General features: G+C 42.8%; 1 protein-coding gene across 3 annotated transcripts in view; it reads right to left on the reverse strand.

Annotated features, from left to right (window-relative positions):
- The window catches only part of fgf11a (fibroblast growth factor 11a), a 100,382-nt gene extending 80,703 nt beyond the window's left edge, over positions 1-19,679 (reverse strand). The window contains exons 1-3 of one of the 3 annotated variants that reach the window (XM_056369155.1): positions 19,544-19,679; positions 18,811-18,898; positions 12,177-13,295 (exon numbers count right to left, since the gene is read on the reverse strand). In XM_056369155.1, coding sequence (XP_056225130.1) covers positions 12,177-12,369 — 193 coding nt within the window. In that variant the 5' untranslated portion in view covers positions 12,370-13,295; positions 18,811-18,898; positions 19,544-19,679. Of the gene's footprint in view, positions 1-12,176; positions 13,296-13,665; positions 13,929-18,810; positions 18,899-19,543 lie in introns of those variants that run through there. The other 2 variants (XM_056369156.1, XM_056369154.1) reach the window with 2 other exon arrangements.
- Between the last annotated feature and the right edge of the window lie 7,607 nt (positions 19,680-27,286).

Consider the following 27,286-nt stretch of genomic DNA (forward strand, 5'->3'; position numbering starts at 1 on the left):
TCGTTTGATCACAACAACAAACCACTTTCAAATTAAATATAGTTATCTAATATACTGTTAATATAACATGTTTTATTAGTAGAGATTTAACTGTAAAAATAATTATCAGTCATTTGGTCTAATTCCTAGGATGAGCCCAAAACAATCAGGGTAAATATAATTTCACATTTTTTAGGTGCAAGCATTAAGTTTTATCTTGATGTCACTGAACTGAGTTATTATTCCATGATAAAATCACTTGGTTTATGCAAAATTATTCAGTAAAATAGTTTTGAAGACAAAATAAAAATAAATTACATTTCTCACTTGACTAATAAGATGTTAAGACTTAGTGCTCGACCTAATGAATGGCTGCGAGTGCTTTCTATCGTTGTCCGTCTCCATCTGCCTCTCCCTCCCTCTCTGCAGAATGGGAGTCTAATTGCATGATGGATAATTTAATGGTGGAGGTAAAGCCCCAGTTTTAAAGGAGCCTTGATCATCTGCACGCCAAATCTCTTCTGAGAGTGCAGCAGGCATTTCTAGAAGTATTTGGACGTATGCATGTGGATGGCTTTTCTTGTGCGTGTGTGTGTGTGTGTGTGTGTGTGTGTGTGTGTGTGTGTGTGTGTGTGTGTGTGTGTGTGTGTGTGCAGGGGACTGGGGAAGCTGTGCTCTGGCGTGTCTCCAGCTTTACAGATTGATAGCACATTAAAGTGAAGGACGCGTCACGCACCTGTGCTTGTGTACCACAGAGGAACAACACACAGGTAGACAGGGTGCTGCAATCAGCAAGGTGCCCTGCACACACACACAAATACACTTGGGAATTTACAATGTATCTGACTTGTATGTTGTATATTTTTTCAAAAGGACCAACCACATGCCAAATCCTGACGCAAAGAAAACATGTATGAGCTGTAGGTCTCGAGTCAACATCTACACGTGTGTGTTTGAAGGCTCACACTGTGCCTGGAGGGGTCGATACTGTATAGATCACAGCTCTCTGTGCACCACGTCCCCTTTTATCATCCCTCTGTGTGTGTATGTGTGTGTGTATGTGTGTGTGTGTGTGTGTGTGCAGCCAGTGTGAAAAAGTGAGCGGCTGCAAATGTAAGCCGCATGCCAGTCGGTGTGATTTGCCACATTTCTTTTCAAAACGAGAGAAATTGTTGGCGTCTGCATTTGTTTACACAGATTGTGTGCATGTACATTACGTGAATGCCTGCTCTGTCTCTATACAGTACAACATAATGGACTGTTTCTATATGGTGGGAACTCTCGCCTTTCGCTGTCTGTCTACAGATGCACGCGAGTTACATTATTCAGTGTTATTCATGTTCTGACTGGGTGACAGCACTTAAAGCGCAGTAAATGCACCATGCATGTTTAAGGGCTGTGGATGAGCACAAGTGGAGGACAGAGAGACGGAAGAAATGGCAGAGAGGTGATGACAAAGACAAGAAAAAATTAGATGGCACACCATGATTAGGGCTGAATACTGGTTTTAGCTGCTACACTATAATCATTTTGACATAAACAAAGTGTTTAGTATTGATTGAGACTCAGTATTGTGCTTCCACATTAAAACAAATGGTAAAAAATGAACCATCAGAGGCCAAAACGTCTTCACTTTTAGTCCTAAGTATGGCTCAAAATGCTTAATCCTACATTTCCCATAATACAACTCTATAACCATCTTTTGATGGACCCTCTCTGCCTTAGAACTCTATACCCAGTTTGATATATAGGGTTTCTCTTGTAAATTCGTGATCTCTGACCCTGATGACATTGTCAAGGTTATTTCCTGACTTTAGCTCTTTCCAGAACCACAGGACATTAAACCTCGTTTTTTACAGGCTAAATAAAACTCCCCATGACAAGTAACCTTAACTTCACGTCTAAATCTAAGAGACATTCTGAACGATAGCGGATCAGACTATTCTGTTTGTGTGCTATTGTTCCACAGTAAACTTTTAATGCGAGAGCTGTGAAATCTAATGCCATGTAAAAAAATTCAGAATATTACATGAAATGTCATTTTATGATTAATTATTTGCTTTCTTTTAAAATCAAACTTCTTGGCCATTTGATCGCAATAGCACATGATTGATACTCAAATAATTTTTTTCTGTCAGTGACAGAGATTTCAAACAGTTTCTATATTCTAAATATGATGATATGCATTTTAATTTAAAGGGAAAGTTTACACCAATGATAAAAATTGCATGTTCCCATGTATCTAGCCATGCATATATTTGTAAAACCAGGGCTGAGGAAACCCTATCACAATATATTGGGTAAGAATGGAATTTCATTTGTGGTGCTCACAGCATCGGAACCATTGGCTTTTTACACAGAAACTGTGCAATCAACGGCCCCAATAATAAACCTATGGAGCATATGTGAAAACATTTCCTTGTAATTTTTCTTAAAGAGCCTTTAAAAGAATCTTTTATTTCCCTAACGGTCATAATATTTGTAATTTTTGAAGGCAAAATTACAATTAGCTTAAAAACTTCTTTGTCTGATAAATACATGAGGTGTATTTCAGTGAGGCCACTAAACAAGCCTGGTCGGTTTATGCTCATTAAAACTAACCAACCATCCAGTTTTACCGCTGCCAGCAGCTAATGATCTTCAATTATTCTACATACTGAAGGCTAAAGAATTTGCATATTACTGAGGCTTGAAAATTCGGGGAGTTTCTGACTTTCAGACAAATAACTGTGATATTTTGTCTTTCTCTATCACTCCTCTTCATAAGTGAAGTAATATTCATTTAATCACATTTTAAAGTTCATGTAATAAATATTTCTGCGGGGCACAGAAAGACACATTTGATCTTTCCAGGAACAGATGAATGTGAGGGCCGAGGCACTGCCGCAGTGTGCTGAGCTGTTGGTCCTGAACACCTGTCAGTAAATTCTACACCACCCTTGGGTGCCACAGTCTATGTGATCAAAGTAAATTAACACCTAATCAGATACCGACGCAAGCAGGAAAGCATGCGCACACAGACTTCTCCCATACGGCCGCTTTATTCTCGTGCATCACTCGACAGCAGGATTGAAGTGTTTAGGGTGATGTGTGTGAGTGTGTTTGTGTTGTTGTGTATGTCTATGTCTTGTTCGGGGTATAGCCGGAGGCTTTCATGCTGTCTGTGTTTTCCCCTTGTTATGCGTCTGTTTACGTGTGTGTGTGCTGGCATCTCCATGTGACACACGTCCACACAAACCATGCGACAAATTGATTGCATATAAAATGCTAATGCAGGCTTTACTGTCCTCAGCATGTTAATATTGTGATTTTAACAATAGGTATTGATTAAAGGGACAGTGCACTCTTTCTGTGGGGATTTGTGACATTGAGGAAGGCAAGGTTTGGTTGGTGGGTGGGCGGGGGATGGGGGGGGTGCAAGATGCTGACTCGACGCTCGCCGGTCGTTTGTTACTTGGGCTCTGAAGACAGTGAATCCCAGCAGAGTGGAAATCGTCTGATGCAAAATAAGATGTTGAGTGCTGGTGTAGATAAATGTATACATACATAAGCATATTTGCATGCATGCTTCACTGTAAGTGTGTGTGTTTTTGTGTGTGTGTGACTGAGCGTGTGTGTGTGTGTGTGTGTGTGTGTGTGTGTGTGTGTGTGTGTGTGTGTGTGTGTGTGTGTGTGTGTGTGTGTGTCGTAATCTCAGCTGGAGGTCATTTGAAGAGCAAAGTTTCTAGATCTGAAACCCTTTGGCCTCACTGCCCTGCTCTTATTACACTTGGGTGTTCTCAGAGCCGTGCTGTGCCGTGCCGTGCCAAGAATGTGCCACACTGGGTCCAAGCAGCTCACCTCATTCCTAGCAGGGCACTGCAGCCTTCATAAACCCAACCCGTCCTCACCAACTCACACTCACACATACTTCAGAGGCTTCTTCACAAGCAAACTTTTAGCTCACACTGAAGTACAACAGAAAACACACACACACAGTCACACACATACACACACAGAGGCCACGTCCACCAGAAATATTCTATTTTGTCTGATAATGATGATTGATGCCCATCCAAAAAAGCTCCGCGGCAAAACAAATGGTGGTCGGCTCCATAAATCAATTGGTTGGGAGGGGCGGCACTGAAAGCCCACATTGATCATCACGCAGGCCAAATGTTAGCATCTCCAAATCATTTATTCCGGGCACCATTTCATACACAACATCTGCCGCACTGGCAGAGACAGAGGGCAGAACCTGTTACAAAACAACAGAGGCCATCGGCGGCCAGTAATGCACGCAGTGTACGGCACGTGGCCATATTTCTTCTAGGTGATAGATGGGTCCAATCTATCCCTGAAGGTTTGCTTATCTGTTACCACTTGAGAATAGTGAAGTACTTCTTGTGGCAAAGGTTATTTCCATTGGGATATCAGCCCACGCTGTTTCCATTTTGTTAAAAAAAAAAAAAAAAAAAGGAGGGAGAAACCCTTTCAGTGGTGTTGTGTGATCAAATGATATCTGTGGACGCTACAGAACAGCTGACACACTAAAGGGCCAGTACAGGATCAGAGTCAGAGGCGGTCGAGCGTACTGTAAAAATCCTTTCATGAGCATCCTTTTGGAAACAACCATGTAATGAAGCAATTTCAAATGCCCACTGGCTTGCAGCAGGTTAATTTACTGTGTTTTACTGTACAGCTGTTCATGTCTGCATCTTCACTGCACTGTTTCAAAGGCGGCAGCGTCTTTTAACTCTGAACTCGAGGCTCATTCTGCTTTATTTTCACTGCTTTCATCTACAGGCTCATGGTACAGTCACTACATCATCCCTCAGCCAGGCATTCCCTATATTGTTAGTTTCAGAATATGTTACGCTGTCGTCAGTTGGCATGTAAGTGGTTCCTATTTAGGACGTGATCACATGATAAACAAATCACACTGATGGGGCATTCTGAGCCTTAGGTCTGTCAAAAAATAATTGGATAGTGCAAAATGCTAATTTTAATGGATTTAATAGAATTTTTTTTTCACTCAGTTTTTTTCCTTGTACTCATTTGTATTAAAGATGAATGTGGTTTTAGATTTTTCATGTTTGAGTGATGAAAATAGAAACAGTAATGTGTGACTTTTTTGCCTGGAAGTTACAAAAATCTGCCACATGGAAAGTACTGCTGTATTACACTTTGCAGACACTGCAGTGTTATTAATCACTCAAGTTTTGATTGGTCTACTATGCTCACACCGTAATGTCTCAATATGGGTGATTCTCCTGAATGAAAACAGGGAACTACCGATTCAGTTTCTGTCCACGGACAACAAAAAGTCATCGAAAATGTCAACAAGGAGAAAGTAAGGATTACTCTGAGCAAATCCACTATGGGGCAAGGAAGAAAAAGAAAAATGTGGACATGCAGATGGATAAAAAAAAGCAAGTCAAAAGTAGCAACAATATGTAAAACACAACCACAGCAATATTACAACAAGCTCACTATAGTTTATAACAGATCTTTCAACAGGAGCCATGTGAAAAAATGGCAGAGGAAGCTCTGGAGACACTGCGGAGGGCTGAGAAGGGTATTTACACCTCCTCTGCATATGTTTTGGTTACAAAAATCTCCTCATCTATAATTTGATTTACAATTTATATGCTTCTAAAAAAAGATGCTAGAACAGCACAATTAAAAGACAAGGCAGCAAAGTTGCATTTAATCTTACGTTCAATTAAGGAGAAGGTAACAACATTTCAGATTCCACTGTTTCCTCAACCGAACCTACGTCTTCCATCTCATCTATACACTAAAAGGGAAGAACAAAAACCAAAATTCAAAACAGAGATTATAGTACCATACATTAGACGGGCATCATGCTAGCTCCTGATCCTTTAACAATAGAACGGCGGTTACGCAACATGGCAGCACAATACCTACAGTATCTCTGCCATTGTAGCATCCAGTGACTAAGTGACTGGCCCAAAGACAAGATGATTAGACACAGGGGGAAAATACAGAGAGTGAAGAGAGACAGGCAGACAAAGAGGGGGAGAGGGAGAGAGCGAGAGAGAGGGAGAGAGAGAGACAGTTATAAGAAAGCCAGATGTCCTTGAGAAGATAAGTGTGGCAAGGGGACAGGGTGATCAAAGCTGTGGGAGAAAGGGAGGTGAGATAGAGATGAGGAGAAAGCCAGTCACTGGATGGACTGAGACGCAGGAGTAGAAAAGGGAGAAAGCTGATAAAAAGAGAGAGAGAGACAGAGAGAGAGAGAGAGAGACAGACAGAGAGAGAGACAGAGGGAGAGAAATATAGTCCTCCCTGGTGTGGCCTGTCCGGTCTATGAGGCAGTAAATCGCCCCAGTTCAATGTGTGCTCTCCAAATGCTGCCGCACATTATTGATAAATCAGTGTGTGTTAATGAGAGGAGCTGATGTGGCCTGATGAATCACAGCACAACAATGAGCCTCGCACACGCACACACTCTCACTTACACACACAACCTCAGAGTCTGGCCGAGGTGCGTCACACTGTCATTTGTCGTTTGTCTCCGACACAAACGCGCACATATTTTCTCCCTCTACCGTGCACACGCACGCACGTACACACACACACACCAATTTGCGGTAGCTGGATGAACACTTGGCCCCCATGCTGCAGTAACAACTCCAAGTGTTATTCTATCCTGTTAACAGAAGAGAGGAGGGCTTCCACAGCAGCTCCAGCAGGCAGTCAGAGGACAACACAAGCTATTTCAGTTTTGCTTTGATATCCAATAGGCGGCTTAACATCCTCATTAGATCATATCAGCCCCATACACACACACACACACACACACACACACACACACAACACACACACACACACACCACACACACACACACACACACACCACACACACACACACACACACACACACACACACACACACACACACACACACACATCACACACATCACACACATCACACACATCACACACAAAAACACACAAGGCCGGAGCAAAATTATCTCTCTCCCACACTCCCTACCTAGATTATCATGAAATCCCATCATTTGTTTGTGTGTTTGGTGTGTGAATGTGCGTGGGTGTGTTTTTCTGTTTGTATTTGTGTAAGTGTGCGTGTTCGTGATGACACACAGACGTGTTTGTGTATATCTGCACTTGAACGTGTGTGTCTGCAAAAGGCTGGTGTGCTTGCGAGTGTGGGTGTGCGTTTGTGCAGGGCGAGCTGACCTTGTTATAAGCTGAGTGGGCTGTAGTGCTGGGGCATCATTAGTATGGGTTAGGTGAGGGTTAGAGGGTGTGTGTGTGTGTGTGTGTGTGTGTGTGTGTGTGTGTGTTGTGTGTGTGTGTGTGTGTGTGTGTTTGTGTGTGTGTGTGTGTGTATATAAAGGTGGGGGGGTGACAGAGTGGGGAGAGATGGGGGATGACAGTGTAAGAGAGGACATAAGAGGGGAACGTATGTGGGTCAGGCCGGGACACACAAACACACGTTGCCCCCTCCCCATCACTTGGAAGCAGGTACACAGCAAATGTTTGAGGACACACACACACACACACACTCACACTCTCTCTCTCACACACACACACAAACTGGTTCTTTAATACTACTCCCCCCTCTGCCACAATAGCCTCAAATGGCCTTCAACAGTACAAAGGGAACCTGAACTATCCGGTTACAATGCACTCACACACCCGCAGACGGTGTTGTTGCATGATAACATCTACACACACACACACACACACACACACACACACATACATGGACACACTGTGTATTTGAGGTGCCATTAGTTTATCTGTGGAAAGTGTCACAACATACTGGTCTGCAAATAGAGTGACCGGGTTTTTAAAATCTGAGTCACAGGACTCTGTGTGAGCTCACATGGGTTTAGGTCAAGGTTTTGATTCTTGTTAACGAAGCTTAACGTGATTTTCCTGTTTTCCAAGAGGAGAATTTCTACCTTTACTGAAAAGACTGACTCATCAGATTATCTATGTTATAATAGCTAATTCAGACATTTTACAATAGCAATGGTTTCATCAAGATATTGTTGAGTTTCAAGCATCCTAAAATGAAAGCAAATTAAAAATAAGAGTGCCTTTTTCCCATCCACTAACCCAGTGGGTCCAATTCAATCAGGTGTTTCATCGTTTGCCTTTTTGTAGAACTTCAACCAGGTTACGCAGACTTCTGGCCTCTGCACTGTTTTTGTTTTTTATTCCAAAAAAACTGGTAAAGCTGGAAGGAAACATCCTCAGTCTTTTAAGTTATTTCAAATTGGGCTTGCAGAAGCCAATGCAAACAGATAATAGTTGAATGCATTCAGTAGCAGCATTCAGTAGAGACAAGTAGAATCTACTACTGATATTTAAGAATTAAAAAGAGTAAAGTTGGTACATGATGTTGACAGTTTAGGGTACTCTCAATAGAGGCATGTGACGTGATCAGCCTCAATGACGCAGCTACTTGCTCCTGATTATGATTTTAATGTAAAATGGAAAAACAATAAAACCACAAAGAGACGTTATATTACAACTGGTACTTGTTTGATGTTACGCCACTGACCTAGAAAGCTGCCAGTTTTCTATCGGTTTTCTGGTGAAACTTTCCATGAGTGTGACCATATTGTTTGGTGCTGGTGAGTGTTTCTCTGCCCCCTGACTTACTGACTTGGCCGTACCTGCACATGTTGTCTTGGATGTCATTTGACATTTAGGGGAGATGCAAACATTATAATGATCAATAAGGGCTGCATCTATAATACTGACAAATGTGTTGTTCATCTTGTATTAGGAATTGTAAGGCTGTAACCAGTTCTGATGCTTTAAAAGACCCCTTCTATCTATATCATGTCTGATAATAGTATTTCCAACTTGCAACTGTAGTGACCAATGACAGTTTCCATATCGTTTCACCATAGCGTGCTTGTACCCCTCGTGCTACAGTGAAACGAGGGGCATCAGAGGGGAAGCCAGGTGTAGCTTACTGTTGGTATTTTGCAAGCTAAGTTAGCTAAATTAGCTAAGGTAGCTAGGTCAGAGCTTGCAATCGGGACTGTCACTACATGACCTGAGACACTACACAGTGTGAGTCTCACATTGGAGATCTACTTAATGTTTAGAATGTATTTCACAAGTCAGCAAATCGTTGCGTGTTGTAGTGTATAAAGCAAAGTACAGTAGGTTTCATGTGAATAAGCAGATGCTGGAGTATAGCCAATGAAACAATCTCACCACATTTCAAGAATTTGTAACTGCACTGAATTACAGTATATGAAATCATGGGCCACTTTCCCACAGTCTGGAGTTTATGGATTTTTCATAGGGAAAATACTGCTCTCACATCTCCCACCCTGTCAGTACAGCTGTTATTTGGCACCGTCCGATGATGACTGGGGTTTTACTATGTGTTACCATGTGTTAGTGTTAGCCGCAGTCAGCTACTGTCGTAAAATGGTGCATTTGCGACTCAAATCATGTAGTGACAGGGATCACGGTTAACCTAACATTAGTAACACATTATTAGCTGTTTCATGATGTAGTCAAGCCAAAAGCTCATGGTATCTATTACTCTTACGCTGCTTCTAACATTGTAGAAAGCAATACATTTTATACATTACCATTGTGATACATCGACTTGTAGGCGACCCTGTACAGGTCGGTTTCCAGTTCCAACATGGATGCCTGGATTACTCTTATATTACCACTTGCTGTTGTGTAGTAGCTAGTAAAACAGAAAACATTTAGAAGTTAGTGTGCTTGATAAGCAGCGTCAGAGCTGTAGGGAAGCAGCTGAGAGGTGGCTAATTTACATGTTCAAAGATCATGAAGATCAAGATCACGATCAGGAGGAAAAACCTTCTAAATATGTGATTTTGAGGAACAAAGGTGAGTTTTTAGGAGTTTAATCAATGTCATGTGAGGTCTATAGTGAATGCTTGGTGGAACTTTAATTTGAAAGTCTCGGGTAGTTCCTGAAATTTTATCATCCCTGTTTATATTTTCAAGAGGAATCAAAAGTCAACAGAAGTCAACAAATAGGTAACCAGAGCCAAAAGGAAGCCAATGGAAGACAATGGATGCCATTAGAAAACAATGGGAACCAACCAAAATACAAGTCAACGCAAGAGCCTGTTAGCCACGGGATGCAGAATAAGCCAATAGAAGCCAAATGATGCCAGTAGAAACAATGGAGGCCAGCTGGAGGCAAAGTGAAGGCAAGCTATAAGCAGGCCACTCTGAAGTCCTGCCAGGAGGAGGAAGAGGAGGAGGAAGAAGAGGAGGAGGAGGTGGAGGCTCAGGAATATTCTAGTAGTTTATTCCTGGCCAGGGGTCAACTGTGGCCTCGGGCTGCAGCTCAGAGAGGGAGGAAGAAACTCACACATGATGAGTATACACAATCACATATACCAGCTCCAGCATACACACACACACACACTCATGGCCAGGGGTCAGCTGTGTCCTCCATATGCTGAACACACACTTACGCAAATGCACCAACTCCTTGAGAGAATGATGAAGACGCGCACTGCCACACACAGGACTTAACACAGACCCCTGTAATGGTCACCGCCTGAAGTGGTGAAGGTGGCAATGTGTCTCTAACCAAAGCCTCCACGTCATGTCCCCATGATTACCACAATAAATCCATAAGAGTGTGAGAAGCACTGAAGCCATTAGGATGAAAATGGCTTCAAACAATGGGCATGTGGCACGTGTGGCCTTTTCCCAAAGAGCTGGCACTGCCACGACCTGTCCAACATATTTTACAACCATAATTACAATATAGAGAGCAGCCGCCTCTATGGCAGATGCTGCTTCCCACGTTAGAGGTTCCCCACGTAATTATCATGATGAACTTGGCACACCGAGGCAATAAATATCACAGAACACACACACACACACACACAAACATATTGCACAGGGTTGAAAGGACACAGACAGACTGTACTGTATGTGGAAGTACAGAAAGGCAGATATGGGAAAAGGAGCACAGTGGTGAGGTAAGGACAAGCTCAGTCAGGGGACATACAAATTAGTATAATGTGTCCCATGACACCTTAAAAATAAGTAGACAATATGACTTCCAAAACTAAAAACAAAAGACTAAAAAAGCAAAAACCAAAAAAACTAGACAAAACAGAAAAAAAATTGCAATGTGATATTAAAAAAAAATCTCAAATTAAACAAAGCCTAATTAACTTTAAGAAAAAATGATTCCTGAAAAAAGCCTCCACCCCCCCAAAAAAACCTATTATATGTTATTATTCAAATCATTTCCAACAAACCTTGGTACCAAAGTACATTTTGTTCATGGACCTTTAGTCAACTCAGTGTGTGTGTTTATGTGTGTGTTTGTTCGTACTGCTCAGTCTCCTGCCTATCCATATCTAAATATAGATAAGTATTTCCAAATGGAGCCAAATGGTTTCATTAAGTCCACAGAAGCTCTTAAGAACCATATTATTGTACAAAATCAACAGGACAAAAGATTCAATATTCAATTTATCTTTGGCTCATAATGTCAAAAACCATCACCATATGCAGCACAGACACACACAGCCACGCAAATCAAGTGTCATTGTCTCATTTAGCTTCAATGAATAATTTTGCAATTACATTTAACATGCAAACACACAAGATGAATTAGGCCGCACTGTGTTCCACTTGCCTTGAGGGAAGCACAGGGAGAGTAATGGCTCCCAGAATCACAAATGAGGCGCCTCTTGACATTTTTATATCACGGTAAATCACCGTATGTATGAGGCAAGTTCGTTGTGTGCTTACAGATTACCGGCTTGTGTGTGTAGATGTGTTGACATGCACCTCGACAAAGTCATCACCTCAGTCACAGCATGGGATAGGGTCCTGCCTCTGGTCCGTGGTACAGATCTGTGCGTATTAAGCTGGAATTTACTCTGTCTATTTCCTGTACCACCATAAATACAGGACATGTTGTGTGCAGCTACCAGGAAGATGGACTGGGATGTTTCCCAGATTCAGATTAAGTCCTGAACGAGAAATTACAAGCTGTGGATGTTCTGTATTGAGGCTTTACAGTTGAGGATTAATCTGTAGTCTGGCAAGTCAACCATCAAAATCCAGTTATCCAGTGCAGGCAGAAAACGGAGCAAAGAAGAAGAGAAGATGAGGAGGGTGCAGGAAGGAAGGGAGAAACTGGAAAGCGTGAGATTTTAACAGGAAGGCCTGTGGGAACTCACCTGGTCTTTTCTCCATTTTTCTCCCTCGACTGCCACATAGTCGAACCTTGGATATTAATATGAGGATTTGCTTCTGGCAGAGCGACTTGTTGCTCTTGGGGCAGGGTTTGCGCTTGCTGGCGATCTGCCGGTTTGCCTGGGGGTCCTTGACCTCCCTGCGCTGGCGAATAAGGGAGCTGGCGAGAGCGGCCATCTTCCCAGCGCTGACCCTGCCGCCGCCTCACCAGTCGCTGGCGGCTCGGTGGCGCCCAGGTGTCGGGGGGTACCGTGGGCCACCCCCCTGCCCGCTCACCCAGGGCGACGGGACACCGCTGAGGGAGGGGTGCAAAGCTGAGGAGGGGGCTTCTGAGGATGGACCGAAGCGGCGGGGAGAAGGGCAGAAAAAGAGAGAGGAGGGGAGGAAGATGAGGAGGTGGAGGAAAGAAGGGTGGATCCCTCAAAGGCCCACCCAAAACAGGCAACTTGCGTCGTTGACAGTTCGACTGATGAGCGTTTGCCTTTAAATGTCCTTCTGGTTGTTTGTTTTCTGCTTGGGAGTCAGGTTCAGGTGAAGCTTTGATACGTCACTGTTCCTCTGTTGGGACAAGTCATGGTCTTATCCACCCAAAAACGAATGCGCTGTAGTCAGTGTGCCCCGATGCCTCTGTCCCAGTCCGACTGTACCCTCACCCTCGTCCTGGAGGTCCTGGGAAGTTTGACTCAATCCTGTCCGAAAGGGTTCAGCAACGGAACCATTCTTCGCATTGTGAAACCCGACCCAAACAAAAATCACATTTAGTCCTCTTAACCCGCTCAGTCCTGCAGATCAGAAACCCGATCCGACTCAGTGGGATGAAAAACGTCCAAATACCAACTCTCCAAAATAACAGGAGTGACTCTGTCGGGACACACTGCAGCTGCTTTTCTTCTTGTCCCTCACCTGTGAAATTTCTCCATCCGAAACAATGTCAGAGCATGAGAAGTAGAAGAAGAAGTGGGGACCGTCCGACCTGAGGTATCAGCTCCGCAAGCTGGGACAAGGGATGGAGGGATGCGGACAGACACTGCTGGACGGAGTGCAGCTTGTTCCCTTGCTGTCGTTCAAGCTCTCCTGGCATCACCCTTGTGTTCACCCACACCCTGAGAGAAAGAGGGAAACAGACAGAGGCTTGATAAATCCAGCATTTCCCAGAGACAGAGGTGACATTCATGAACGAGAGAGCGCGGGGATAGAGAGACAGGGACACTGAAAAGAAAGAGAGAGGGAGGGAGGGAGTGCTGTGAGTCTATCTATCCCCCCCGTCGGATCGGGCTCTCCAACTCTGTCGGCAGCGCGCAACACCACAGCAGAGCGCAGCGCTGTGTCCTTCAGCCACGCATGCCACCTCGCAGTTGGGAGAACGAGGGATGAATGAATGGAGGGAGACAGAGAGGGAGGGAGGGAGAGGAGATGAGGTGAAGGGGGAGTGGGGAGGAGAGAGGGGTGTGCTGGCAGGTAGCCATGCCTTACGGTAGATGCTGTGCTGCTCATGTGAGAGTCTCCACCGGCGGGTGACAGTAGTCCGATCCGGTTCTGTTGAGTCCATTGTGTGTCCATGTGTGTGTGTGTGTGTGTGTGTGTGTGTGAAAGAAGTGTGTGTCTCCTGAACAAGGCACCTCTCAGCCTCTGTGCACACGTGTGAGGGAGAGTGTACATATGTGTGTGAGGAGGCAGCACAGTGTGAAGGTGTATGGGTGTGAGGGTGTGTGACAGAGGCAGCGTGTATGTGTGTGAATGCGAGTGTGTGTGTGAGACTCTCTTGCTTCTGCCTGTTCACAGTGCATTACCGAGCGAGCGCTGGCAGCGTGCTCCACACGCTCTCTCTCTCTCTCTCTCTCTCATACAGAGACACACACTCTCTCACTCTCTCTCCAAGTCTATTTCCCTAAACCCTCCCCTTTGCTCTTCTTTCTCCCTCCCCTTTCTCCTCCCCCTCTGTCACTCAAATCCCTCCTTCGACGTCTGTGATTCAAAGTCTCCTCCTCCCCAGTCTCCCCTATTTTCTCCATCACCTCTCTGCCAACAGGGCCAGGCTGAGCTGGGCCGGGTCGGGGCTGGGGTGCTCCCCCTCCGCCCTCCCACTCCCCACCATCTCTGATGTGATGTTGTCTTAAAGAGACAAACTAAGCAAGGTTGTCAGCGTTGTTCTCTCAGCTATGACAAGGACGTATAGATGCCATGACACAGTCTGAGTCAGTCGGGACCTTGCGTCACTGCCATCACATCGCCCATACATCTGTTAACACATCAGTCAGTCACACAAACACACTCGATCACATACACTGCACATACAGTAAACAATCAAGTCCGACGGGGCAAGAAACTAGCTGTGAGATCAGATTATCTGAACTACTTTATTTGGATATAAAACCAAGTGTTTGCGCCCAAAATTCGGATAATAATCCCTAACTGTGCTGTGTCCTCTCCTTCATACGCAACATACAAACATGTACACACTGCGCCTGAGCTTCAGCAGAGGAAGGTGCACCTCTTAACATCAGTTTGCAGGCTAGATAGACAATTAGCTGCTCAGCTGCAGCACATTAAACAGCACGTAAACTTGAAATGTCACTGCAGTCCGTTAGATGCCGGTGCTGTTCTTATTCTTTAATACCACCGACAGACGCAGACATGTCCCTCCAGCCCTTGAGACACAAATGGAGCATTTATGGGGTTTTTTTTCGTTACTTCCTTTTAATTATCAAAAAAAATTAACAGTACATTTAAAAACTTGTCTGTTTACTTGTCTGTACTTGTCTGGAATTCCTTTTAGAGATGTATCCACTTTGCCAGATGTCAACATTCAACTTGTTTTTTTCAGGCACGCTAGGAGCATGGCTCTAGGGATAGTCAGTCTGCTGAAATAACTCAATATTTAATGGATTGCCATTAAAACTTGTACACACATTCACAGACCTCAGAGAATGAACCCTACTGACTTTTCGATTGGCACCACCGGCAGGTCAAAGTTACCAAACTGCCAGTGAAATATTCCAGCACCTACTGGAGGAACTGGCACAAAATGTCATCCCTTAGCTTTTCAAAACAAATGACATCACCATGAGCCTCATCTGTACTTTGTGTTTAGTGCTATTTATCAAATAGTTGCATGCTAACAGCTTAAACTAAGATGGTAACATGGTAAACATCTCCCTAACATCAGCATGTTAGCATTGTCATTGTGTGCACACTGACAATAGCATTTAGCTCACAGCAGCGTGGTGCCTAGGCATAGTCTCACAGTTTAACTACCATGGCAACATAAGATCCAGGTTGTTGTAATAAAACACAATTATCCTTTAAGCACAGGTATGGGCAGCGATGAGGTCACACGTATGACACATGATGCAACTGAGCAAACTGCATCTGCTGATGAAGACAATGCGATGTAGCTGACAGCTCTGGAAGTTTAGCATGTGATGAAAGGAGGAGTAAACTGTGAATCCTTGGAGACCGAGTCATAGTCAATGTCAGGAACATTTATCAGTAAGTAAGAGGTGAGGTCAGTGTAAGATAGGTTTTGGTACCAAATGTGTCTCTTTAGACAGCAAATAAAAACTATTAATAATGCCCACACTTACTTTAGCCAGTGGATGTTAACTTAGATGTTAACATACTGTAATTGTGCTGCCTTTTCAGCCAAGACTATCTCCCTCTATCACAGAAAATACTATTCAACCTAAAGATACCATCCTGGTTAAATTAAGGCCAAAATAAAACAAGTACAAATAAATAAAACTCCACAGGGCTTGAGCCAGCTATAGCAAGAGGAAATACCAACATCAAATTTATCCCGCAATTTAATCTTCTGAGTGTGCTGGTACTGCCTCTGACTTCAGTTGACATCTCTGTACCTTCTCTATTGGCCTCCATTCAAACTCTGGTCCGTGAGGGTGAATTCATCATTGCCCGGGCTGAATAACCCTGGCGATAAGCTGGCAACACGGCAAGATTTTCATCACTCTGTAGCCAAAGATGTGGGGATATGGTGAAACTACATCACTGAATCGCATCAAGCCAAAAGTATCAATCTTATATCTTCCATCCATCTCATTGATCACAAAAGCAGTGATACTTTACTACACCGTTCCTGAGAACAAGTTTAAATAACTGTCAGTGATATTTTTACTGTCAAAACAGGAAACACATAAGCTAACTAATGTTCTGCCATTTTTGATCATGGGGTATTCTTTGAGCTTAAAAAAAAAAAAATACAAATACTTGTTTAAAAATGCTGATTAAATAACTTATTTTGGCATTATTACGAACAATGTATCCAAAAGGATGAACAAATTATAGAACTATAGTCTAAACATCAAATTCTCCTCATAAATTACCCAATTTATGTGCACTGGTACAAAATGTAATCACCTGATTTTCTCTGCTTAACATTCTGCTGGCAGAATTAGTGACAGAGACGTCATCGTCCTGTGCCAGCACCAGATAAACCGCAATAAAATAGGGCAACAGAAACGATAGGGAAAATACGAAAATGGCGAATATGAAGATAATTTCATACTGAATAATGACCTGAAATCAATATGTCATAACATTTCAAGCCAAATCTCATGTTGTTTTTCCATCAAGATTAGTCATCACGACCACCCTCTGTTAGAGTAGGTAGCAGCTAGTTTAGAGGAAGTTTAGATTCCTTGATTATACCAGCTACACTGGACTAGACTAGTGAAGAACTATTAAGGGCAGTTCCAGTGATAAACTGCCCACACGGCTTTAAAAAAAAAAAAGAAAAAAGTAATCCCCTCCTGTTTGTGATACAAGGTTTACATTAAACTGTGATGACAGCAGAGCAACAGAACCTCACCCCCGGAGCAGTCGGCGTTCCCCTGAGAAGGCAAATGTATAATGATAGTGGGATTCTGTGATTGCAGGCAGACCTGCTACTGGGCTCCCCCTCTCCGTTTCTGCTGGCCTAGCAGGGAACGTGAAGAGAAAACCCTGCAGGATTTCCCCTACACACACATTCTCTCACATACACACACATACACTCAGTCACCTATCACTTCCGTATTGCAGTTTCCTGAGCTGTTAAATAACGTAATTATCTCTCTCTCTCTCTCTCTCTCTCTCTCTCTCTCTCTCTCTCTCTCTCTCTCTCCTGTCCTCTTACTGCACCATGGCCATCTTTCCCAAACCCCACCCAAGGGCATCCCTCATTCCCCAAACACACCCACCTATTTTGGAGGTTACCCCACAATCCCCAGCTCCAGCGCCACCTCTTCAATCACACATTGATCCATTGCCGAGGCACAGTCCACTAGGCTGTGGGAAATGCCTAGCAGCTTATGCACATTGCACGGAGGCGAGTTTTGGTTTATGGGGGTGTAGAGAAACAGACGCTGGTGGATTGCAATGAAGACATCATTGGGCACAGACGAGCCAAGACACGGTACAGAGAGTACTAGGAGGGAGAACAAAGCCGCCAAGGAGACAGACAAAAACTCTGGCCAAGACACAGAGCGACAATGAAACAAAGAGGGACAGAGAGGACAAGAGCAGCAAAGATATGCACTGAGTTTGTGCAACATCTGTGTGTGCAAGCTTGCATGTGTGTGTGCGTTTACGTCCGTGCTCATGTGTGCCTGCGCCAATGCCATCCATGGGTGGCTGGTCATGAATCTGTTTTTTTGAGTGAGTCAGTTTCCATTGGCAAATGCCTCTGAGGGTGACACCGTGATCAGGCTCACCAGTCACAGGGCAGCCACAGCATAGTTCTCCATCCTGCCTGCCCCTTCCCTCCATCTATCCCCCCGCCCTGCCTCCCTCACCCAGACAGAGTGGCCCAGTTCTGTCTGCAATGTCTCCGAGTTCAGTTCAAATCACAAGGTTCCTTACTGGTTGAGTGGGGAGAGCTTAACTATAAAACACACACGCAGCATTAACAAAGAAAGATTCTGCTAAAGTTCTGTTTACTTTGAGTGAATGATATACTAATAGAGAAACCAAATATGAGTTTTAATTTGCAATGTTTCCATAATGAGCAAGCTGACATGAATTTGCTGTTACACATATGGGAGTTTACATTTTGGGATTTCAGCCACACCAACAGCCTAGCAAGGCTGTAACACTCACTACACACCAGGAAACAAAATTTGTAAATCAATGATGATGCCAATGGATGCTATTCTTAGATCCTCGCCACTAGAGAGGCAGAGGGCAACTGTGAACAGGCACAACAGCATTTAAAACATCCACTGTGTAATCAATTCATTTCTACACGATCACTGTGATTAGTGCATTTCACCTCAGGTTCAACTTTGGTAAACTTAAGGGAACACAGAACCAGAGAATATGGATAAAGGAGGCTATCATAGCTTTTTAGCTCTGTTGCACCGTCTGCTTTTACTTAAATCTCTTCTGACTAGTAACTGCACCACAAAACAAGAATTATTTTCAGGCAGTCATTAAACAGTCAGTGAAAACAAATGCCTTAGCAACCAAGCTAACAAGTTTGCGAACTGGGTTAAGCTAACTCACTGCTAGGTGAGTTAGCCTGTTAGCTTGGAGAGGTTTTTCCTCCCCTCTTCAATAACTCTTTATTGAAGCAAACGGCCCAGTAGAGAGCAAATAAAATAAAAAGAGTTTTTTCTGACTTACCAGCGTTAGCTAAACTCTGTTGGCTGGCTAGCTGCAGTAGTTCACCGGTCATCCTGTGAGGCAGGCACTCATTAACTCTCTGGTGTGACTGTAAATTAACAGTGGTGAGAGATTAGAGACCACACCTGAACCAAAATCCTCTCTACAATGGCCTTAAGACATTTATCAGCCTCAGGTGTGCTTTACCGACCTTAGCTTAAGGTCAGTTGCACTTTGAGCTAAAAGACAGCTTGCTAATATGCTAACATTGTCCTGCTTATGTTAACAAGACTAGCACAACTGACATCATTGCATCCTATTGTCTCCTACTGACTGTGCTCATACAGTATTTTAATACAGCCAAATTGTCAATAAAGCTGTTTTCATTTAAAAAAAATTTCTGTATGTAACAGAAAAAGTATGAGATAGTGACTGAAAAAGTATGAGACAGTGACAGAAACGCAGCCCACTGCGACTACATAACTTCCAAGCTATTTGTAAACTGCTGCTCTGCAGCTAATCCTGATTTTATAACCACGACGTCATCTGACGAAATCACTAATCACATAAATTAAAGATAAAGACTGTTAATTCGGCTAGATTTACTTGTAAAACTATCACTCAGTGAGAAAGTTACGAGCGACAGAATATCTTTCTTATTTTGTGTGTCACACAGTGGACAGCCTCTGTCTGGGATCCGCAAAAGTTTTCAACTACTGTATCTCCTCAAAAAGTGATCGGGAAGTTCATTTACCTCGACTGCAGAAGGTCTACGGGTCTTTATCTGGGCGATGCTTGTATTACAGGCAGGTCTTTATTTCTAATTCCTCTCTGTTTGACATGTACAATTAGTCAAAGCAGTACTTCAGTAGATGCCTCGTTTTGAGTCACTCCGCTCTGTTGTTTGACTTACTGCGTTACTATTTAATACAAACTAAACACTTCCTGTAATCGTTTCAAATTAAAAGCCCGCTTCAGTGAATAGAAAACCTTTTTTTCTTAACAGGGCCTTTATTGCTGTGCTGCGGTATGCATAATGTCTCATTACCGGTTTCTGGCGTTTCTTTTGTTTACATACTATTCAAATCTGCTAGTTTCTTTAGCTTTGCTTCTCTCTCTCTCTCCTTCCCACTCTCCTGCTCATGAAAGGTATTAAATTACTGTAGAGGTGTCATGTCATTCATTCATGTTTCACAGGTGGAACCAATTACCTGCATATGAAGTTAGATGAACAGTGAGGATCACCAATGTTTTCATGTTTTACCCCCTGGAGACCATGAATGTCCGCAGTAAATTTTGATAATGATGTCTATCAAACACATTTCAATTATTTAACCAGCCTAATAATTAGGCTGGCAAAAAAGCTTTGTTACTGCCTCTTCCTCTATCTTGCTCTGTCTCTATATTTATCCACCCCCACTCCCCTTCCAATCTTCATCTTCTCTGTCTCTCTGTCTCATCTCAACTCAGTGACCTGGCATGACTTTTGGCATACAGAATATTACAAAAGCATATGAAACTATACAGAGATGATCGCATTCCTTTAAAATATGTACTGTCTAACACTAGTTTAAAATACAAATCATCATCGTTACCGTCTTTCTCTTTAAAGCTCTTTGTGCCTTTATCTTCCACCTCTTCACATGTAACACTTCTCTCCTCCATCTCCTCCTCTTCATGTTATTCCTTCCATTGTCTCTTCCCCTCCCACCGTCTCTCCTCATATAACCGTATTTCTCTCTCTGACACTGTAGAGGTGACTGGTCCTGTTTTGCCTCTCAGTCTAATCTCAGGCTCATTATGTAAAGGTGTGTTGGCTCATTTGTTATTTCTGGCTCCAATAAACTTGATTAGGGTTGGGGGGGGTTTTCACCTTTCTTTCTCTCCACCTCCTTCTATCATTCTGTTATCGGTTGACACTGCCCTTATTTGAGAAGGGTTCCTCCCTTGTGTTCTGAGGTATCATCTACATTTTGGTTTTAAAATGTGATAAGTGACCTATTAAATTTGTGGCATTTAGAGTGTTTTATTATCATTTATATATTTAAATACTGAGGAGGGAACATCAGGCGTGAATTGTTGTTTTGTTTTCCCTGTCACAGATGGAAAACATTTAGTTAAAAAAAAAAAAAAAATCCCCACTTTGTGTTTGCATGACTGATCACACAGTGAGGGTTTCGCTGCGGGCAGCTCACTGATATTCAGAATTCGGTGGTGCAGGGAGGTCTGCAAAACGCCACAAGAGCAGCAGGGAAGGGAAGGGGTAAAAATTGCTCTATTTAATGTAAATAAAACTAGGTACTGTAAGCAGCGGAGGTCAGTGCTGGGTGATGTTATTTGTACTTGGTCTAAGCGTCACCTATAGTGTGTGAATTTTCGCAGAAGTGGCAGTGGAGACAACATTTCTGGAAGGTGCATTCAGGAATGCTCTGACATATGAGTGTTAAAGGTTACGAGCTACTGTGCTGTGAAAATCCAACACAGAGGGAAAACTTGCAAACAATAATGTCTTGTAAAGGTTAATGTGAATTTCCTGGGAAGCAACTATGAAATCATGTGGGTTGAAAGATCCTTGAACGCACCGACAGGGAGACTTTGCAACTGTCCTGGTATAGCTGCTACTTTACTAACTTTCAAATGAGAATGAGGAAACAGTGTGGCCGGTGTCAAAGGGGGTCACTCCTAATGATCAGCCGTCAGAGAATTATCAGCTGAATCTGCTTGGGGGAGAAAGCACAGGAAGGAAATTGGAGAAGTGTTGATGGATTTCAAGGAGAGCGTTCTCTTTATCGAATTCAAGCATATACATTGTATAGGAAAAAAAAACAAACCTTTACAGTGCAGACAGAGCTATATAACGAATATCTCAGGATTTGTCATCTTGACTTCAGCGACTGCGTGGAGGGAGCTGAGGGCGCTAATACATATGACTTCATATTTCAGCCTACGTCCCGCCCAGACTTGGTGTCACAGATAAATATACACAATAAAGATAGAAAACACACACGGTGCATCTATAACACCACAAATGGAGCTCTGTCAAAGCGAATACAAGAGGTTCAAAAGTGCATGTTTATCATTTGTGTGTTTTATGAACTGTGTTGAACTGAGTTTGTGAATGTTAGTTAGCTTGTGTGTGTGTGTGTGTGTGTGTGTGTGTGTGTGTGTGTGTGTGTGTGTGTAAGTGCAGCTCCATCTGTGTGTTACCCCCTGCTCACCTCTAAATCCCCTGATACAGCTGTGGATTAGGCTCTGGTAAATTATGCCTCAGCGGCGCTGTGCTGCCTCAAATAATGCAATAATGCGCCATCCCTCTGTCTCAGTCAGTGCCTGTCTGAGACAAATGGGCCCCAAATTGGGATTGATATGGAGGGCTTTTCTGTGGGGGACTTTAATGAACACATAATGCAGGTAGCCGCCACTTTGGCCTCATTAGATGCTGCAAATAAACCTCTTGGTGACAGTGAGTGAGGCTGGAACAGGATGCTAATGTTTAGTCGTCAGTGTTTTACTGGATGTTCATCGCCGCGCTTCACAGATGTGGACGATCCCTCATAGATTTACAGGATATCATATTATACAACACTGACCCTCAGCCTGGCGAGAGGAGGAAAAGTAGTTTTAAATACTTTCCCAATAGTATTTACTGGTGAAATGTTGAACGTTTGTAGTCAGTTGCTCCTGGAGTTGGAGTCAGTTGTCCCAGCAGTGAACAGACTGTATTTTTCTACAATAAAAAACTACACAAATAAAAACATTTAAAAATAATTAAGATAACATAAGATAAGATAAAATAAGGTAAGATAGTCCTCTAGTGAAGATTTACAAAAGATAAATAGTATATAAATAATATAGTATAGCAATATAGTATGTACAAATAGATATTAAAAAAGTGTTAAAACGTGTCAAAAAATAGCAGCAGATAAGGAATATTGCTCAGTTGCTGTGTGTTAATTATTGTACATGGTGAGTTTGTCAATTAGAAAAGGTTAGAAAGATGCAAAAATCACAACAGTAATGAAGCAACTTTAAAGTTTAAATCCTTAAGATTTTCATTTCTGATGGTATTTCTTGTCAACCATTCAATGTTTTTACATGTCGTAATTAGCTTGTTATACATTAGTTTTTATTGGTAGTTTCTAGAGTCTGACATTCCTGCACCGCAGTTTGCCCACTGAGGCATGAGGGCTTCACAGGAAAATGACCCGGCATGTAATCCAGCACTGTTTTATCTCCAGTGTCCACCCGTTATCCAGCTGTGATTCCCCACAGCAGCAGAGCCAAAGGCCAAGAGATGAGGGTTCACAGATATTCAGTCTGTACGGGTATGAAGTAAACAGAGAGCACGCTTCTCTGAAAACAATGTAAGATATCCTTATTGAACGCTCCTTCCAGCTGATCTTCTGAAATGTAAGACTCAACCTCTCTGCGCTTAAATGCAGCAACTCATACAGTTATTCAAGCAGTCAGCCAGTGGTCCAAAGTGGGCTAATCGTACCCTGAACCTCACAAGCACAATAACACCACAGTACTCCAAGGCACGGGGTAGAATGCAGTGAGGTGGACAGGTTTCTAGCAATGTAAAGTGAAAAAAAAAGAAGCAATAATTTAATTGTTGTCACAGGTTTTGTAGGATTCATATATTTTTTTTTAACTCTAATTTATGGCTGTGCAAGGAACTGAAGCTGTTATCTGCAAATGATAATGTGAGTGCACTTAAGCATTCCTCTCCTTATTTCGGTGTTTGCAGTACAACACAAGTAACAAGACAAAGGCTGTTACAAAAATGCATTAATGATTCAATAAACAAACTCACACTGTAGCTGTACACAGCTCAGGGCCATAGACTGGAACCAATGTGACAATTAACATGAGTACAGGTGCTGTTCGCTTCAGTTAAAGAGGAGGGTACACGGAGGGGTGACTACACATCAAACTACATTTAGTTTGATGCGTAAATGTTTTGTCATTATTCTTCCTTAATATATAAAGCGTAATTTTCTTCTTCGCTGTAAAAATACAAGCTCGTACAAGCAATTTATTAATATTTCAGATATTATAGCCATCTACAAAATAGTTTCACACTCACAATAACACACAGTGACACACTTAAATAAAGTGTCTGTTTGAAACACAGCACAGCTCTTTTTGCCTCCAGTCAACACTGTGTACTATTAAGAGGTTCATTAGGTTGAAGGTTTGGCAGAACTTGCTAGTTATTTTCTCGTCATAAATATTGCACCACCCTCTGTCGCCATTCATTTTAGACAAAGCCAGACCTTGGACTGTTTCTACGACGCAGAGAGATGAAGGTGTAGTCACGCTCGGTCAAGGTTGTTTTTCCTGCCTGTGGCAAGTGGTTACCTGGCCAGCCAATCAGCTATCAAGATCGGGAAAGAGAAGGTATGATACGATGATACGACGTGATGTGATTTTAAGATTGTTTTTGTAAGTACCAAATGCCTGCATTGAATGTTTACCATTGTGATTTGGCCATTCAGAGAGCAGACAGGAATGAATGGGAGAGGACAAAAAGGACACAGATCAGGACGCGGGAGCCATTTGATGATAGAGCAGCTTCCTCACAAAAGGACAAGATGCTAAATTAAACAGGAAATGACTCAACATGAGTTGACCCTTACAGAGATGTCACCATCAAACACTAAAGAGCAACAGTAGCGTCCTCCTTCATCTCTTTACCCATATTTGATTTTTAAAAAAGAAGAAAATGTGAGAAATATTATAAACCAACACTGAATCCATACATGTTGCAGGCATTTTACAGGGCGAAGTCATCCAAAAAAAACATTTCCATTTCCAATTTTAATGAATAAAAAATCTCATATTTCAAAGTGCCTTTTCACTGCCTGTAGTGTCGTTAGATTATCACAAAGTCACACAAGGAAATAGCACTTATAATTACATTTAACTTCAGTTGACAGTTGGCGCTCTCTTAGAACCCCAAAATACTACATATTGGCCTATTACAGTGGTAAAAGCTTTGTTGTAGATGAGTCTGCTTTTACTCATCTTGTCTCATTAAGGAAAAGTTGAAAAATCCCTTAAAATGAGTTTCTAGCCAACATTTACCCACACTGCCCTATAAAGCCAATCTTTCTTCTTTTATTTTTTACCCCATATTAAATATTCTACTGAAATTTGCCATTCCTGAGAAGTGTGTAAAGTTTGAGTTACAAATGGAGCTAAAGCCAAACCACTGTAACTGCACTCTAGCTGTGCAGTTAGCATTTCCGAACCTGACCGCTAAACTAAGACAGCTAGCTCAGGGTTAAGCTAGCAGGTAAAACGTGCAGCGCTCATGTCATGGTGGGTCTAAGGCAGTCATTGAAAGATTTCCATGTTTAGTTGTAAAAGACTTGAAAGCGTTCACATCATTGGAGACCTTAAGATGGTTGATATTACACTGTTACAGCCATGGTCTTAATTTGTTAACTTGGACATGACATGTTCGTAGCCTTAGCCTTTGTCTAAAACTTCTGTATTCTTTACACAGCATAGCCAGAACTTTACGCCTTTCACTCTCTGCTTCATCTGTCCAGTTTTCATCCAGGTTTAAATTGAAATCAGATTAAAGCAGATTTTAACCAAAATCTGATGTTTTCATTTGCTGCAGTTTTTTGTTGCTCCTGCTTAACTGGACGTTTGGTGGATGTAGCTCTGTGTCATGATCTATTTGCTTGCTAATTATACATCATTTTTTATTCTCCGGCATTTCCACTCCTTTTTTTTTTATGCACAAACAGAAAATGCACAGAAAATCAGGTGGATGGAAATGCGTTTACTGTGTCAGTAGAAGCACTTTGTGTCTTTGCTTCCTTGTGGATCTGCTTAACACACACTTAAGAACAAAGAGGTTGAGAAAACCTAATGAATCAAGCCAATTAAGGCAGGATCCCACCAGCCACTTCCACAATAAAGCTCCCCTTTACAGCAAAATGAAAGTGTCTCAGTTCAGAAGGCTCTCTGGCAATGTCTGAAACAATACATGGATCAAGAAACAGCCCTTTCCTCTCTAGTGTCATGTGTGTATGTGTGTGTGTGTGTGCTCCTGCTGCTGAGTATACTGTATGTCCACTGGTGTTGATCCAAACAGCAGTTGTTCCATCTGTGGACCAGTCAGTCTCTCTCACAGTCACACATGCAGCCTGTACATGTGTCTCTTCTGCTGACACAACCATGAATATTCATGTGTGTGCACGCGCAGATAAGAAGTCTAGACCCCTAAGCAGAGGTTAAAAACAGGAGGGGTTCATTGAAGCTTTATTGAGGAGACAGGACAGAACAGGACATGACAGGACAGGACAACAAAGATGCAACACAGATTTGAAATAAATAAAAAAAAAACAACAACAGAGAAGCAAGGAGACAAGAGGAAACACTGACATTATGCCCAGAGACAGAAATGTGCTTATGAAGGGAAGAAGACATGAGAGGAAATGAAAGAAGATGAAAAAAAAAACCCAGAAAGACGAAGGGAGGAAGCTGACAAGGGACAGAGCATTAGACCCACTCAATCCGACAGAGGAGAGGAGAGGAAGAAAAGGCTAGCAGCTCTAAATACTTAAAGAGCCACAGCGGACTGAGGAAGACGGAGAGAGAGGCAGAGAACTGACCCGTTGTCTTGTGGAGATACAACACCCAGTCGAGCAAAGCGGACAATCTCTCCGCAGCACAGCACAGGACTCAGCTCTGTGGCCTCCACCAGCTCCACCGCCTTTGTTCTGTTCATTAGAAGTTTCTTCACTTCCTCTGAGATTTGTGGAAGAAGTGGGGCGCACATATACTGCTAGTAAAACTTTGTTTTTTCACACCATTGCACCGTCAATCCCCTATCCTTGCAAATGAGCTGTGTTTCTTCATTTTTCTTTTTTTAAAGTTATTTTTTTTGGGCTTTTATTGATAGAGCAGTGGAGAGAGACAGGAAATGGGGAGGCAGAGAGAGGGGGAAATGACATGCAGCAAAGGGCTTGTCCAATGCGGGACTCGAACCGGGTGCCAACTGCAGCGAGGACCTTTGCCTCTGTATATGAGGCGGATGCTCAACCAACTGAGCTATACGACACCCTGTGTTTCTTCATTTTTAATGAAAGTGTTTGATGACTTGTTACGTGACGGCAGCAGTGTGTGTCGACGTGAGGCTTTTTCTCCTGGGTGATGAAGGGTGTGATGCACGGTGCGGTGTTGCTACCCGCTCTGACAGCTGGGGAGATGGATGCAGTACAGATTAAATACAGGGGGAAATGAGGACAGTTTCATGGACAAAGGCAAACCCACTGTGACAGTGCTTTTCCCCTGTGAGAGAAGCTGGACCACATATTTGCTATCACCCTCAGTTGTTGGTAAAGCTTCAACTGAAGGATAATTCAGGTTTATTACAACTTGGGTATTATTGAGATCTGGGAATGCAGCCACAAATCCGATGGGGCAAGAAACTGTTTTTATGGCAGTAAAACAATAACATGTCTGAGTGGTGGTA

The sequence above is a fragment of the Seriola aureovittata genome, chromosome 23 (genome assembly GCF_021018895.1).
Source record: "Seriola aureovittata isolate HTS-2021-v1 ecotype China chromosome 23, ASM2101889v1, whole genome shotgun sequence".
Classification (NCBI taxonomy): Eukaryota; Metazoa; Chordata; class Actinopteri; order Carangiformes; family Carangidae; genus Seriola; species Seriola aureovittata.